The sequence below is a fragment of the Prionailurus viverrinus genome, chromosome B4 (assembly GCF_022837055.1).
Source record: "Prionailurus viverrinus isolate Anna chromosome B4, UM_Priviv_1.0, whole genome shotgun sequence".
Lineage (NCBI taxonomy): Eukaryota > Metazoa > Chordata > Mammalia > Carnivora > Felidae > Prionailurus > Prionailurus viverrinus.
The window spans coordinates 2,136,719-2,149,935 of NC_062567.1; the positions used below are offsets into that span (position 1 = coordinate 2,136,719).

Consider the following 13,217-nt stretch of genomic DNA (forward strand, 5'->3'; position numbering starts at 1 on the left):
CAGTTCGGGCCATTCGAGATGGCAGCCAAACCCCAGGCTCGGCTTTCCTCACTGGTTGTGTGCCGTGGTTTTAGTAATTGTGTTCTGGGTCTTTTCTCCCCTCCCCTCGCAGGGTGTCAACGTGTGGGCTCTGGTGGCGGCCATCGTGCTCCTCTCTAGCAGTGTGAATGACATCCAGCAGCTGCTCTTCTGCCTCAGGCGGCCCAGCTCCACCGTGACCGTGCCAGACATCACGGAGACCCTGTACTGTATCGCCGTGCTTCTCTATGCCATGAGGGAGAAGGGGATCAACATCAGCAACCGGTAAACGATGGGAGGCAGAGCTGAGGCCGGGGTGCGGGGAGAGGTCCCATGCTTGCTGCGGGTTCCAGCCCGAGAGCACACCTTCGCGCTCCCGCTTCTGTAGCCGTGAAAGGAGGGGAGTGTGGGAGTCCCGCGTGGCGAGGCAGGGAAGGGTGCTCTGCGATGGGAAGCGCTGTTCGAGTGGGACATGGCACTGAGGCAAGTGGACGTTCAGGGCTCCAGAAGCCTCAGGTGAAAGTTCCCTCACTAAAAGAATTCTTCGTTCATGAGTGGCCAGATCTTCCTAGGAAAGCATTAGGATTTGGTTCCTCCGTTTGTCTATTGGGACAGGACGTAAGAATCGTGGCCGAGTCTTGCCTGCCTGATCACCTCTAGCGCGTGGGTTGTTGATCCCGAGCGACCGTCCTGCTTTTGCTTGCCGGCAAGTGCACACAGGCCAGGTTGGAGAGACGCAGCAAACTTTAAGCACCTGCTGCATGTCAGCTAGTTTTTCAGGCGTCCGGGATGCCACTGGGAATGAGTCAGCCAATATCATTGCCTCCGTGGACTGTGTGTTCTAGGGAGGGGAGCCAGATACCGTAAGTAGATGCATTCAACAGGGACATTTTAGTGAGCGGGAAGCGGTACAAAGAAAAAGACCTGGGGGGCGGGCAAAGGAGGCGGGGAACACTGTGTTACGTGGGGTGAGGAAAAGCTTCTCTGAGGAAGTAACATTTGAATGGAAACCTGAATGCCAAGGTGGGGCTGGGCCATTTGAATTAAGATTTGAGGGGAGAATGTTTTAGCAGAAGGAGTAGATCATTTCAGGGCCCAAAGATGGGAACGAAGTTAGTGTCTACAAGGAACAGACGCAGTCTAGTGTGGAGGACTGTAATAAGGACACCAGTACATGGTTATGTGAGGCCGACAGTGGCCAGATGAGGGAAGCTGATGTGGGCCATAGTGAGAAGTCAGGATGAAATCTAAGCTGTGAAGGACAGTGGTCAGAGGGCCCTGATCACCGACCCAGAGACAGGCGGTGTGATGATGTACCTGTCCTGGGAAAGTGGAAGGTGCAGAGAGGATTTCCTTCCTCTGGAGTCCATGGGCGTGGCTGGTGGTGCCCTGTGAGCTGTGGCCCCGTCGGATGGAGCATTCATTCTCCAGAAATGTCGCAGTATACGCTGTGTTTCTGAGTTAAGTTTCATCATTGAACATAATTTACGTTGTATCCCACACCATGGGACAAGGAGTTTAATAGTTTTTTTTTTTTTATTTAACGTTTATTCATTTTTGAGAGAGACAGAGTGTGAATGGGGGAAGGGCAGAGAAAGAGGGAGACGCAGAATCCGAAGCAGGATCCAGGCTCTGAACTGCCAGCACAGAGCCTGGCACAGGGCTCAAACTCACGAACCGTGAGATCATGACCTGAGCTGAAGTCAGACGCCTAACTGAATGAGCCACCCAGGCGACTCAAGGAATTTAATGTTTAATTTGGGTGAGACAAATACACAAATGGTGAATAATGTTCTCAAGTGCAAATTTGAACCTGCTAATTACCTCCATGCTCACAAGGACAGAGATAAGGGATGGAGGGTGTGATGTGTTGAATTTTGTTGTGTTTCTGTATTTCGTCCTGCTTTACCTGGGAGATAATAATACTGGAGACTGACGTGTCATGTTATTAAAGGGGTTTGTTGCTTGGAGATCACTTCTCACTCTGGGTGCAGGGAGCGGTGCACTAAATGTGGGCAGCTGGTGATGGAGGGAGCGAAGTCTGGGGTCGGTGTGAACATAGACTTTGGAGTCGCCTCTAGCAGGTGCCCTGTGTCATCTTTGGCCCCTCGTGGTGACTTGGAGGCCGTTTTGTTTTCAGTCGTTGGTAATCATATCTTGTTATCTGTGTAGCACCCTTCCTTTGGGCCCTTAAAAGATAGAATGTTCTTCATGCTTCTCCACCAGTGATCACCTTACAAGAAGCAGAGAGCAGAGCAAAGGAGTCTCAGAAAGATAAGATGATGTTAAATTGATTCTGAACAAGAATCTCACTGCTGGGAGTAGAATTTACATGTTTTCAGCTGGTTCTTACTGCTTTTGTGTTGTCTCTTAGGGTCATAGCTAGTGACTTGTTCCCCAAAGAACATGTCCTGGTCTCTCTCCTTTGCCATTACACACTGGAGCCAGGCATCTTTCCCGAGCTGTGCTTTCCAAGTGTTTTGGTCAGTTCTAGGTATATTTAAAGTGTTTTATTTTTAGTTTTTATTTTTATTTCCATAAAATGGTGGTAGGTATTTCTTTTGAGAAATGGTAAGGAATCTAAATACATCTGTGGAAAACAAGATACAGATTGTGACTTAATTTGAAAATCTCTAAATCTGCTTTCTCCCTATTAGGATTCACTACAACATTTTCTATTGCCTGTATCTTCAGGAGAATTCCTGTACTCAGGCCGCAGAAGTTAAAGAGGAACCATCGGTTTGGCCAGGGTATGTGTATAGGGATGTGTGTGTGTGTGTGTGTTGTCTTCTAGTCTCGATTCTTTCTTAAGGAGGAGAGGTGTTTTGTCTTAACAGCTTCCTTGAGGTATAATTTACATTACATAAAACTCACCCGTTTTAATTGTACAATTCAGTGACTTTCAGTAAATTTACTGAGTGTGCACCAACATCATAAGCTAGCTTTGGAGCATTTTTATCACCCCAAGGGGAAGGCCTTTTGTTTGGATAATTTTGTTTCTCCGATTTGCCTGTTTGCTTTGTGACGGTCGGTCACCTGGTCTTTTAAATTCCTTTCTATTTTTCTAATTTCTGTAATGATTATAGCAAGAAAACAACCATCCAGCTCACACAGGAACAACAGCTGATTCTGAACCACAAGATGGAACCCCTCCAGGTGGTAAAGATTATGGCATTTGCAGGTAAGGGAGCTCGCCAGTCGTGGACTACAGTCAGGTTCATGCCTCTTATCCCCACGCCCCCTTCCCTGTTACCTGCCAGAATTTCTTCCCTCGTTCTCTTATCCAACTCCCACAATTAAATACTTTTAGAAGCAGCTGTTAGGGAATGCTTGCCTTTTTTTTTTTTAATCCAGGGAGCATCCACACTGGAGTTCTAGGTTGGACAAATAGTTCATAGGAATTAGTTTGTGGGATAGATACCACCAGGATTGACCCAGCTCGTCATTTGTCATTGTATATGCTCGGTCACTGATGGCTCATGGAGTGGCAGGTCCTGTGTCGGTAGCTCCCTGATTTCTGTAGGGCAAAGTCTAAGAGCTTCCCTGACTATTTGATTCTAACCTACATTCCTAAATACGCTGTCTGTCATTTTCTTGCCTCATTCAATTAATTGTACTTACAGTCTCCTAAAGTACTTGGTTATTCTTTTGTCTGAACCTTCGCCCATATTGTTTTCTCTACCTGAGATTCCTTCCTGCTGCTTTTCTCCCTAAATATCCTACTATAAACAACAGCAACCATTCATCAAATGCCTGGCACTGTGCTGAATCCTAACAATGTTCCATAAGGCTGGTTAGTTATCTGTGTTTTATAGATAAGGATTTGAAGCTCAGAAAAATTAAAATGACTTGCCCCAGGTTAAATAAAGAAGTGGAGGAGGTAGAATTCAAAGCTGGATCTGTTTTTTCCTCAGAACATGCTTTTTTCCCCTCCCCTTCGCTCCCCCCCACCCCCTTCTTTGCTGTGTTTGACTCTGTCATTTCCGTTTCTTCCTGATGGAGCCTTCTTCAGCCATTTGAGTCCTACGTGATCTCTGAACTCTTATAGCAACTGATCATGTGTATTAACTATTTGGTACCTGATTATATAAGAAGTATAGCCAACACAGACATTTTATAAATACTTCCACACTGTGTCATTAATCTTCACAGTAGCCCTGTTAGGTAGGGCAAGAATTACTCTTTTTTTCTTTTATAGGTGAGATTTTTTTGTTTCCAAACTCATATTCTTTTTTGGTCTACTGAGTTGTCATACTTTCATTTTGTTCTAATTGTTTCAACTGTGTTAGTATTGTATTCCCAACAAGATTATAATACAGGAACCTTGCTTTATGTTTTTTTTTTTTTTAACATACTCCCAGTGTTTAGCATACAGCTGATCATGTAGTAGGTGCTCATAGGTACTTGTGAAGTGAATGGTAACTGAATAACTGAGTGAACGGTGGAGAGGCAGGGCACACCAGAGAGCTCAGAATGGGCCAGAAGCATCCTTGAATCTCTCTTGCGTGCTCTTGCTATTGACGCATTACTGATGCCTACGCCAGCAATAGCTACTCTTACTGAACTTCTCGGCTGGGATTATCTTTGATGGTTATCTTTATCCTGCCAGGCCCTACATAGTCAGTGTTGCCCACACATGGCTGAGGAGCAAAGTGATGGTCAGTGAGGTCAGGTGCTCGGCTAGAACCTGCCAGAGCCATGATCCCAGCCCAGGTCAATCTGGCTTAGAATCCACTCCTCTTTGCACTGCACCATTTTTAGTTTTTACCAGCATTGAGAAACTTTGTCACTGTCTGGTGTCAGGCAAGAGGCAAGGTAAGCATGGATAAGACTTGATTAGGACATCCTTTGGAACAGTTTTTCCTGGTCAGAGGGTCACCTCCTTTCCTCTTGGCTTCCCCAGGCACCGGGAAGACCTCTACCCTGGTCAAGTATGCTGAGAAGTGGTCTGAGAGCAGGTTTCTGTATGTGACATTCAACAAGAGCATCGCAAAGCAGGCCGAGCTAGTCTTCCCCAGCAATGTCATCTGCAAAACCTTTCATTCCATGGCCTATGGACACGTCGGGCGGAAGTGAGCATGGCGTCGCCACCATCATTGTTGTGTCTAATTCCTGTTTTTCCCATTGTGATCATCATGGTTACATATGAACTTGTATACAACAGCACTAAGAAAATTTAATGCTTTTCTCTCCACTCAAAGGCAGGAAATACAAAGATATTTAGTGATTTCTACTTTTACCCTGTAAAAATATATTGTTTGCAAATACTAGTGTCTTACTGAGGTGAGCATCCTCCTTCTTCTGGAGCTGAGGCACAGAAAGTCAAAATGACCTGTCTGAAGTGCAGACTTTCACCATCCTGACTGACATGTTTCCCTTGGCTGAGGGAGGGGGGGCATCTCAGCTGAAGTGCACTCCACCCAGGCCTCCTGGGGGCCTCTGAACTAGCATACCATCAGACGTGAAGGCTTCAGGGAGCTTCGAGTGTCCCCCCAGACCTCTTGGAGTCTGGTCCACACCATGGAGTAGTAGTGTCTGCCTTGAGCCACTCCCTCTTTCTGGTTATTATGTGAGAATTTTTGAAAGCCTGGTGAAGCCATTTCAAATCCTACATGGACCTTGTTAAACTTCTCTAACATTTTTTTTTTTTTTCTTTTACCCCTCATGTATATGTGACATTCCAGGTGGCCAGGTGGTGTCACTATAGAGAAGGGGGTTGGGGTAGTGGAGAGACACTAAATCCCATGTTACCAGTAAAGTCAAATACTGTTTATCTGGGGTATGCATTCCAGGTACCAATTAAAGAAGAAATTGAATCTCTTCAAGTTGACCCCTTTCATGGTCAATTCTGTCCTTGCTGAAGGGAAAGGTGGATTCATAAGGGCCAAGCTTGTGTGTAAGACTTTAGAAAACTTCTTTGCCTCGGCTGACGAAGAGCTGACGATTGATCACGTGCCTATCTGGTGTAAGAACAGCCAAGGACAGAGAGTCATGGTTGAACAGAGTGAAAAGCTGGTGAGTATCTAACTGTTTTTCATATTACGGGTCTAGGACAAATGAGCAGAGCTGACATGATCCAGTGTTCTGCTTATCTTCCGTTTCTTTGAACCTGCTGGCAGGGAGTCCAGGTGGAGGGTCAGACTGCAGGCCTGCCTCGATAGCCATGAGGTGTGCGGTGTCTTCTGTGAAGCGCACTCACAGACTTATCTTCACACTGGTCCTCTTTATTTGACGGATGAGGGTTATACCCACCCAGAACACAGGGACACGGGAGCCCGGACCAGGTCTTTGTCACGGTTCTGCTGTGGTGGCAGATCCCTCTGCTGTAGTGGCATCCTCCCAGGGTTTATGAGAGCTTGTAGTGAGTGGGTCTGCTGAATGTAGAATCTATAGATCGGGAATCACTTTTCTCATTTTTATTGTCTTTTTAATTATTAGTCATTCTTTGTATGGTTTAGTGGTCAGTCATAAATCTATAGAGTTAGTCCAGCTTTTTCTGGTTCATCAGATCTTGTGCTCTTTATGCCCTCCGCCCAACCCCGCAGATCTTGTGCTCTTTGAGCGATGTTCTGTCACTGGGCTTGGTACGGCCCCAGCTTCTTTCTTACTCATCTCTGCACTTGATGTTGTCCAAAGGCTATCGTGGAGCCAGAGGGAGGTTAGGTGACTGCCGCTCACCGTGCTGTGATGGTGCCTTTGCTCTGACCTCTGTATATGGGAATGAAAGTGATTTCAGGAGGTGTCTTTTCGAGGGTCTTAAACCGTGACTTGCCATATCACTTGCTTTCTAGAACGGTGTCCTTGAAGCAAGCCGACTCTGGGACAACATGCGGAAGCTGGGGGAATGCAAAGAAGAGGCGTACCAAATGACTCACGATGGTATGCCAGTTCCCAGATCTCCACATCTGTTAAATGTGACTGTTCCACTTACGGGTTCTGACTCCTGCTACTCCCTTCTTTTAGGCTATTTGAAACTCTGGCAGCTGAGCAAGCCTCTGCTTGCCTCTTTTGACGCCATCTTTGTGGATGAGGCCCAGGACTGTACCCCAGGTGATAAACTATTCAGGACATCAGTAGTCTCAAACACATAGAAACAACATCACGATTATGTAAGAGGACATGTGAAATAAGTTGATTATTCTCATTTGTCATAAAGAAGAGGAGCAAATGATAATTTAGTCATGCGGAAATCCCTCATTATTTGACTCTGGGTTCCAGCACTTGTCCTTCCCCCCACTGAGAGCAAATTTATTTTCCTGTAAATGTTTTGCTTTGGTTATTCTTAAAACGTTGACTAAGCCTAGGTCATCAGGCGATCGGGTCCTAGACTCCTGCTGAGTGGGCACAGCCAGTCAGCTCAGGGTGGAAAGTTTGCGTTGTGTGGTTTTCAAGTGGCTGATAGAAAACAGTGTGACTTTGTAGGTCCTTTCTGAGCTTTGGGTTATAATCATAGAGAAGGCAATTTGTCTCATTTTTTTTATTTGCCAATGTGGTTTCTAAGACTCCCATCACTTATCCGGGACTAAAAATAATCTGCATTCCTAGGATTAGAAACGGTTTCTCTTGTCCGTGATACAGTTGTTTCTTTGCATTGCCTGCGTATCCCGCAGGGAAAGACAACTCTGTTGTCCAGGGTGCCCTGGCTTAGTTTCATAAAGCATTTTCATCTTTTTCTGTGGTAAATATGGTTTCTTTTTGCTCTGTGAGTTGGCATCCTTCAGCTCTCTTACCGTGCCTCTTATTGGTTGCAGCTATCATGAACATAGTTCTGTCTCAGCCATGTGGGAAAATCTTTGTAGGGGACCCACATCAACAGATCTATACCTTCCGCGGTGCGGTCAATGCTCTGTTTACAGTCCCTCACACGCACGTCTTCTATCTCACACAGGTAAGCGCTCTCTCTGCTTCCGAGTCCCCGGAACCATATAAGCGAGCATGACGCTTCCCCAGCCTCGTTTTCCGCTGGTTACCGTGCGCCAGGCACCGCGCAGGGTTTCCCGTCGGGCGCAGGGTGTGTAGCAAATCCTCGCTTCGCCGCCGTGGTGCCGTGTGCTGCTCAGGGGGCCTGCGGAGTCCAAACTGTTTGCATAAGTTACGCGCCTCTGTCTCCGTGTTCTCACGCGCACTGCCGGCGCCTTCCCGTGAGTCGAGGGGGTGGCACCAAATGGTGCTGGCAGGCTTCGTATTCTTCCCTGTGACGCACTCGGAGTAAAGCAAACGAGCGGTTCACTCGAGAGTGCCCTGGTGACGCAGCAGACGTGACTGGCTGGTGGCCCTTGGGTACGTCCCCAGTATTCTGCGTGACGAAGCGAAGCGCAGAGGGCGAGGAAGGTGCGTCTGCACTCCCGAGCGTGCCTGCCGGCCGCGTCTGACGCGCCGCGCCGCCCTGACGCACGGCCGCCCTGTCGTCACGCCCGAGCGTGCCTGCCGCCGCGTCTGACGCACGGCGCCGCCCTGACGCACGGGCGCGGTTGTGAGCGGGTTGTGAGCGGGTTGTGAGCTCAGCGGCGTGCTGTCGTGTGTGGCGCCGCCGGGACTCGAGAGAGCGGCTGACAGACTTGGGTGTTTGGCGTTTTCTCAAAAATGAACGGAGGGGCCTGTGACTTCAAGGAAAACAGCTGACAAACGTTTGTTGCCAAAGAGAAAACCCCTGCTTTCAAGTGAAAGGAAAATTTTGGAAAACGCCTGTCTGCCACCGCCAGCCTGACAACTGGTGGCGTCCTTGGTTTTCTGAAAAAGCTGGAATGAGCCTCCCTTTTCCAGTACCTGTCTAGATTTCTTCTGGAAAGAAGATTTTCATCTTCTCCTCCCACTTAGTTATTCAGTCGTTTACATCAATATGGACTCACGGGTATTTTATTTTTAGATTTTGGGGCACGGCTCACGCCGAATGGTTCTGCAGCAGCCAAGTATTATTTGTTCAAAGTCTCGTGTTTTCCTTCGACAGCATTCTGGACGTTCACCGAAGCACATAGTAGTGTGTTTAAATCATAAATGCCTGGAAGAGGGCAATACGTACATAAATACAGGAGTTTGGAGACAAGTGGTGTCTTTCTAGCTGCAGTGATCAAAGAAGTGTTGGGTATGGGGCCAGGTTTTGAAGGGTGGGGAATTGTTCTGCCCTGTGCGGAGGCAGGGAGGTGCAGGGAATGCTCGAGAAGGGAAGCTACTACTGATGGCCGGCCGCGTGGGGCCGTGGTTTTAAATTCATGTTAGGGAGTCTCCGAGGCAAGGGGAGAAGCCCCCCCGCCCTCCCTCCATCTTTTGTGTAGTTTACACGTTTTCATTAGATTTGATTTGGAAGGAAGGGTAGATATGCTTGAAAGTTTTCCACTGGTCTTGGGGAATAAAAGGAATCAAGGCTGTGAGGGATGTTGAAAGTGCATGCATCACCTTTTCCTTCACGTGCTGCTCTTCCGTGTCTGTGGCCAGGGTGTGGCCCGATGAAAGTGTGTGGGGCAAGAGTCATGTGTCAGAGGCATAGAGACTCGCTTGGCAGCAGGAGGGAGAGACCCAGGGGGTGAAGCAGGAAGCTCGGGTTGCTGAGCTGAGTGGAGCTGATAGCCGTGGTGGGAAAAATAGTACAGAGCCCGTGGTGGGAGAATTTCCCAGGTGTGGATTTGGGGGTAAGGCATAAAGAAAAATAGGTAGCCTGAAGGTTCGAGATGGAAAAATGCAATTCTGAAAGCTTGAAGTCAAGTCAGCGATGGTTTGGTGGTTAAGATTCTTCCATTCAGTCCTAGTGGGCTTACCGTGGGGAATCGGCCCATCCCCTTTCCATGTAGGGTGTCGGGGGTGACCAGTTGGGTTTGGCAAGGCCGGGACTCGGTGGTGATAGAAACATGCTAACGTACTTCAGGGAGGGGTTGTTGACTCCTTTTGTTTTGTCGTTTTCCCGCAGAGTTTTAGATTTGGTGTAGAAATAGCTTATGTGGGAGCTACTATCTTGGATGTCTGCAAGCGAGTAAGGAAAAAGACTTTGGTCGGAGGAAACCATCAGAGTAAGGCTTCAGTTACTCTCTGTTTATTTGCTACAAAAATTAGTTTTCCTGTTTATTTGGATTTGCCACAGTTTGTACTCTCTCCCAAAAGGTGGCATTAGAGGTGACACAAAGGGGCAGGTGGCCCTGTTGTCCCGGACCAATGCCAATGTGTTTGATGAGGCCGTGCGGGTGACCGAAGGAGAAGTGCCTGCCAGGATACATTTGATTGGGGTAAGAGTAAATTTCTGTTGACTGCTTCATGCTCAGAAACAGACATAGCCGATGAAAACCGTCAACTTAATTAGGATTATTATGCAAGTTTGGGGTACTGCCTGCACCGGGACCAAAGTCTTTGCCCCTGGCTGTTCTGATTATGTGAGCCAGACGTTCCTATAAAGACTCAGTGATGACTGAGGACCTTTCCTTCCACTTCTTGAAAAATGAACGCCCTTCTCATCTTGGCTGTGCAAATGAGGCCGCCAGCTGGCTACCTGCGAGTGTGTGTGTTTTGTTCATTAGCCCGAGAACGAGTGAGCTGCCAACACAGCTGGGGAGCGCTGGCGGGCTCCAGTGTAGACAGCGTGAACACCCGGGTTCTAGCTCTGGTTCTGTCACTAACTTTGCGTGGCTTCTGGCAAGTCACAATTTCTGTGTGCCTCGTTCTCTCCATCTCTGAGACAAAAACAATGCCTTTCCTTTACCTGTTTCATGGGGAAGTTAGGATTAAGTGACACGTGTGCGACATTTTTAACTCTTGGAGGCAAAGTTAGCTGACTAAAAGACATTCGCTCCTTTTATGAAAAAGTGTTTTTGAGGGCCTACTATGTGTAGGTCCTCACTAAATAGAGTCAGTGAATCGTAATCAAAAGATGTTCGGTTTTCTTTTTTATTGATAAAGATTATATAGCCAAGTTACAGAAGTTTTAGAAGCTAAAGGGGAAGAAAATCACCCTTAATCTCAGTGTTTCAGATACTACTTCTCAATTTGCTACATGTGTCTTTGTCTTTATAGACATGCATTTCTACATATTGCAATTATAGTGTACATAAAAACGTGCATTTTTTTACTCCGCACGTAAGCTCCTTTTCTATCGTGTTGCTACGTGAGTGACTACAGTATCTCATCTAGTGGTTATAGTGTAATTCACGCATTTTTGTTATTGTAAGAAAATAGCACTTCTGGAGTATTGCCCATGCTGGGCATGGTAGACAGTAAGCGGCTCTTGTCCCTCTGTCGCGCCCCCAAGCTGTCTGAAGCTTGTGTCAGCACCTTTGACCACATCTGCCTTCCAACTATAACACGTACTATCTTATTTTGGTCTTGTTTTATGTTAATGGCTTATGTGTCCCTTCCCAAAATGATGGCACATCCTTGGAGTGTGGCGCCTTGGTTGTGGCTCTCTTCTCTGCTGGGGTACCCCGGCAGTGCTGAGCTTGTGCTGCTAGGTAGAATGGGGTACACTACGATATGATCAGCCCCTCTTCTGCAGGAGCTAACCTTTTACAACATGCAACAGGTTGGGCCTGCAGACATTCTCTAGTGTAGCTCTTTCCTCCAAAGAGAGGGGGTAAATATTCATACTCCACACTTTGTATTCAGGCGTCATTGTATCTTTCATTACAGCCATGTTCCTGTCCCTAGAAGATAGATGATTTATTTTTTTATTTTTAATTTTTTTTAATGTATGTTTATTTTTGAGAGAAAGAGAGAGAGTGAGCAAGCACGCATGAGCAGGGAAGGGGCAGAGAGAGAGGGAGACAGAGAATCCAAAGCAGCCCCCAGGCTCCGAGCTGTCAGAGCCCAACGCGGAGCTTGAACTCACAAACCAGGAGATCATGACCTGAGCTAAAGTCGGATGCTTAACTGACTGAGCCACTGAGGCACCCCTAGAAGGTAGACAATTTAAATTGCCCCTTTTTGACAAGAAAGCAACGTGCAGCAGGTTCTTGCCCCCTCTTTTTTTTTAAACATCGGAAGAGTTAGAAGTGGCAGCCGGAACTTAGCATTTGATAATCCTGAGTGTTCAGGCTGCATGACAACCCATTGCTTCTGTGCTTGATGAAGGTTCCCGCATTCTGTCTGTGTGCTTTGGGGTGCAGCTTGGGATCCGTTCCCAAGAAAACCTCTCACCCCCAAATCCCATGTCTACGTTTGCTTTACTTTGTTTTGTTAAAACAATGACAGTAACAAACTTGCACGGAGAACAACAAAAAAACCAAAAATCCCACCACAAAACTTTTTCAGGGGATTAAATCATTTGGATTGGACAGAATCATTGATATTTGGATCCTTCTTCAGCCGGAGGAAGAACGGAAGAAACGTGAGTACCCTCCTGGCAGTGGTGTAGTGGACCAAAGCGCTCTAGTGACAAGGGACGGGAGAAGGCTGGGCGTGTTCTGAGTCAGCACTCTTGTTTCTCCTGGAGAAGGATGGAGCAGGCGTGGCTCTGTTCCCACCCAGAGCGGGATGCCTGAGGCCTCCAATTTCCAGAGGTGCAGAGAGCTCTTTCCAGACCCTTCTCTCAGGAGTCTGAATTTCTGCCTGATGTTGGTCCCCCAGGCCGTCTTCCCTCACCATCTTTCTGTGTGCCTGGCACCTTTACCCGCCGAGACCTCTGCATGGGCCCCACACGATCCTTTCTAACACTCTGGAGCGCATTTCTTTCCCGTCCTGCGCTTTTTCACATCCCTGTGAAGTAGGTAAGGACGCCAAGGGTAGGGCTCTTGAGCCTCGGTTTGGAGACAGAGAGGCTAGAGCACAGGTCCTTTTTGACTTGTCCCGGGTCACACAGCAGGTTAGTGATGCGGTCGGGACTAGAACCCGGATCTCGCAGCTTCGAGACGTTTGCTTATGATGCCACAGTCTAGTGCGGCCCCGTCGTGTTAACCCGAGTGCGTGTTCTCCTCAGAGAACCTCGTTATTAAAGACAAGTTTATTAGAAGATGGGTGCACAAGGAGGGCTTCAGTGGCTTCAAGAGGTATGTGACCGCGGCTGAGGATAAGGAGCTGGAGGCCAAGATTGCAGTCGTTGAGAAGTATAACATCAGGATTCCAGAACTGGTGGAGAGGATAGAGAAGTGTCACATAGAAGACCTGGACTTCGCAGGTAAGGAGGGCACGGCCTCTTCTCGTCCTGGCGGGATGAGGGTCGGGTGGTCGACTTCCTGCATGGAATCCCGTGTGGCCACGAGGGTGTTGTGCTCCGGCCCCTCCTG

At 47.7% G+C, this 13,217-nt stretch overlaps 1 protein-coding gene across 4 annotated transcripts in view; it reads left to right on the forward strand.

Moving 5' to 3' along the window:
• Positions 1-13,217, forward strand: part of FBH1 (F-box DNA helicase 1) — a 48,765-nt gene that overhangs the window by 18,957 nt on the left and 16,591 nt on the right. For all 4 annotated transcript variants that reach the window (XM_047866695.1, XM_047866696.1, XM_047866693.1 and 1 more), the window contains 12 exons: positions 113-303; positions 2,676-2,768; positions 3,105-3,199; positions 4,922-5,090; positions 5,811-6,033; positions 6,810-6,897; positions 6,982-7,068; positions 7,770-7,906; positions 9,920-10,019; positions 10,111-10,232; positions 12,247-12,322; positions 12,911-13,108. In XM_047866695.1, the coding sequence (XP_047722651.1) occupies positions 113-303; positions 2,676-2,768; positions 3,105-3,199; positions 4,922-5,090; positions 5,811-6,033; positions 6,810-6,897; positions 6,982-7,068; positions 7,770-7,906; positions 9,920-10,019; positions 10,111-10,232; positions 12,247-12,322; positions 12,911-13,108 (1,579 nt within the window). The remainder of the gene's footprint in view (positions 1-112; positions 304-2,675; positions 2,769-3,104; positions 3,200-4,921; positions 5,091-5,810; positions 6,034-6,809; positions 6,898-6,981; positions 7,069-7,769; positions 7,907-9,919; positions 10,020-10,110; positions 10,233-12,246; positions 12,323-12,910; positions 13,109-13,217) is intronic.